The sequence below is a fragment of the Trichechus manatus genome, unplaced genomic scaffold (genome assembly GCF_000243295.1).
Source record: "Trichechus manatus latirostris isolate Lorelei unplaced genomic scaffold, TriManLat1.0 scaffold00005, whole genome shotgun sequence".
Lineage (NCBI taxonomy): Eukaryota > Metazoa > Chordata > Mammalia > Sirenia > Trichechidae > Trichechus > Trichechus manatus.
In genome coordinates, this window is record NW_004443941.1 from 7,030,818 (window position 1) to 7,034,173 (window position 3,356).

The 3,356-nt window shown below is 46.3% G+C and overlaps 1 protein-coding gene across 1 annotated transcript in view; it reads left to right on the top strand.

The window, feature by feature from the left end:
* LOC101340873 (reticulon-4) overlaps positions 1 to 3,356 on the top strand; it is a 64,995-nt gene that overhangs the window by 670 nt on the left and 60,969 nt on the right. The window contains exon 2 of the mRNA XM_012556457.2: positions 93 to 258. Within this exon, the coding sequence (XP_012411911.1) occupies positions 93 to 258 (166 nt within the window). The remainder of the gene's footprint in view (positions 1 to 92; positions 259 to 3,356) is intronic.

The window sequence follows — 3,356 nt, forward strand, 5'->3', positions numbered from 1 at the left end:
CTCCGCGGGTGAGTGCCGCGCCCTCCCCTCTTTTGTGTGCAGCCCCCGACGCGCGGGCCCGCCCCCGCGTCCCCGGGGGGCTTTGTCTGCAGTCGCGGGTGAAGGGCCTTCCCCGGGTGACGGGCGGGGCGGCCGGGAAGCCCGGGCTTTATTGTCTGGGTTTCGGGGAGCACGTGCACCCCACCTGCTCCCGATCTTCTCCTGCTTCCCTCTTCTCCCCTCCCTCTGGTCCCCATTCCACTGCGTCCCTGAAGCTGGGTACCCACCGTAGTGGGTGTGTAGGAGAGACTAGGTGGTGGGTTCATTGGGCTGGCTTGGTGGCGGGATGGGCAGGCCTTGGCGCCCTAATCTTTTAGAAAGCGCTTTTGTCTGCCCGTCTGGGAAAGGGTGCAGTTTCGCTGCGGGGTTATTGTCATTCAGCCCTGGGCCCCCTCCTCATCCCCTCTCTAGTGTAGGCGGTCCCCCTGCGCTCCAGACTCCACACCCCACTCTTGCGCTAGTGGGGAGCTGGCCTAATGGAAAAAAACGTCCACATTGATCCAACTGCAGTGAAGGGAGAGCGCCTCCAGTGGTGTGGCGTGGGGACAATTGGGGAGGAGAGGGTTCTGGCCAAGCCCTGCCACCGCCCAGCTTAGCCGGCTTGTGATGTGGCGACTCCCCGCCAGCTAAACCGAGCCCGCAGGACGCGATCTGGGCAGAGTGTCCCGAGGGGGCGCAGTTCTGCCAGGCTCTCAGTTGCAGGGTGACGGGGAATTGTTAGTGTGGACGGATTCAGCCTCTTGATGCATCATAGTTGAATCGGTGGGTGGTGGGGTGGGGCAGAAGGCAAAATCGTTGACATTCTTAAAGAAGAGGAAACCTGTGGCTTCCTTGCTGGGAACCGGCCAGTTGAACTTGTGACTGACACCATGAGACTTATGAAATGTTTTGGTTAGAAATACTGTTTATTAGAAGTTTTAGATCAACAGTGATAAATCTGTATGTTCTCTAAAATAGTTTTTAAATGTTAAATTCACACGAGTGCCTGATTGTATATTATTATTGTTATTATTTTTCGGAGTATTTTATTTCCTCTTTCATCTTGGGAAATTGTTTATTTAGGAAGAGGAAGAATCAAGTTGTTAGAGACTGGGAGACTTATTAGCTGCATTGCTAAGAAGCTTGTTAGTTTTGGGGCAGAATGTGCCCCACTTGCTGTGGAACCTTTCTTTATGCAAAAAGTCAAGAATCAGGTGGTATAACAGCTTGCTGAGAAGTCTTCTAGTCTTGTAGAATTTCAGAAGCGAGTGGTTCATTTTCTAGAAAAAGAAAATCAGGTTGAGATCACACAATTCATTTTTTTTCCTTCCAATTCTCTCTTGTTCCGCCACGGGAAAATAAGCCAAGTGTGATGATGCTTCTGAATAACACTTCAATATTGACTACCCCACAGCCCTACTCAAAAGGTCTTCGAAGATAAGAAGTAATTCAGTCTTTCCTTTTTTTGTATCAAAAAGACACATTTGAGGGAAAGTAAGGTGATGTAGAAAAATCTAAAGTAATGAGAAATTTGCCAAAAGGAAATTGAATGATTGACAGAAGCATACTAACTTGTCCTCTTGGATCCTTGAATAGGAACTAAGAGAAGAGTTCTGTTCTTTGATCAGCGGTGATTCAGGAGGTGACAGTATTCCTTTAGAATCTTGACTGTTGGAATCCTAAATTTAGGGCATGAGAGAGGATATTGCCTGTTCAAGGACTTGACATAATTCCCTATTTCTGTATCGTTGATATCTATTTGGAGACTTTAGTTCCTTTCTTAAATGCAGGAACATCGTGGTTATGGTCGTAGGTAGTTAAGCCATTTCAGTGAGTCTAGTCTTCTTAACGCTGTTTTTTCATTCATTTAACATACTATTGATTGCCTGGCAAGAGATGAGCACTGTTCTAGGCTCCAAGAACATAGCAAGAAGCAAGACACGTGTGCTCCCCTGGGGGCGGGGTACAAATAATAAACACAAATAAGAAGCTCCGAATAGTGGTATGTGCTATGAGGAGAATAAACGGGGTGATAGCATGGAGAATGATTAATTAGGATGTGTGAAATGTTCCCAGCATCTCCTAGGGCAAAGGCTCTTGGCATGTTGGACAATCTGTAAGAAGATTAGTGAGTAAAACTAGGGGAGAGTGCTGTAGAATGAGGGTGGAGAGGGGGCCTTCGTGCAGATCCTTTTTGGTGTCTAACAGGCCATGGTAAAAGTTTGGCCTTTTTAAGAAAATATTGTTTATTTTAGAAGTACGCCCTTCAAAATAATTTTATTGTGATTTTGGAGCTAAAATATAGTTTTGAAGATTCAGAGGGACTGTGAGGACTGAAGCGAGTAAAAACAACAACCACAGGAAAAAAGACCCATTGCCACCATGTCTATTCTGACTCACAGCGACCCTACAGGACAGGTTAGAGCTGCCCCACAGGGCTTCCGAGGAGCGGCTGGTGGATTCGAGCTGCCAACCTTTTGATTAGCAGCCGAGCTCTTAACCGCTGCGCCACCAGGGCCCCAAGTGAAGACAAAGGAAGCGAGAAGTGTGCAGAGCATCGTTAGCAACGTAGGGCAGCCTGGCTAATGTCACGGAGTATAGTAGATCCGTGATGTTTGTATGTTTAACGTTGCCATTTGACAGTATTCTAGAGTAAATTCTGATTTCCATCACTTGGTAAGTAGTAATTTTGCTGTTGACCATTGTGAAGCTGTTGTGCCTGGAGCACCCCCATTGCAATGCATTAGGTCTGAAATGAGAATAAAACATCTCTTTAACGGGAAAACACTTGGCTTCAGTTTAAAAAGGTGGTTCATTAACCTAGGCTTTGAGGATATGCACAGGAAACTCTAGATAGAAATAGATTTGAGAGAAGTGCAGACATTACCTCTAAGGATGACTTTGAGCCAGTCTCTGGACATGTCCTAAACCAGTGTTAATTAAGACTGAAAATCTGTGATGGATCTTTAAATCCATACTCTGCTATCTGTAGTTGATCTTTTGTTTTTTTTTAATTGTACTTCAGGTGAAGGTTTACAGAATAAACTAGCTTCTCATTAAACAGTACATATGTTGTTTTGTAACATTGATTACCAACCTCGTGACATGTCAACACTCACCCCTTCTCGACCTTGGGTTCCCTGTTACCAGCTTTCCTGTCTCCTCCTGCCTTCTAGTCTCTGCCCCTGGGCTGGTGTGCCTCTTTTAGTCTCGTTTTGTTTTATGGGCCTGTCTAATCCTTGGCTAAAGTGTGAACCTCAGGAGTGACTTCATTTGAGCTAAAAGGGGGTCTGAGGGCCATGTTCTCCGGGTTTCTCCAGTCTCTGTCAGGCCAGTAA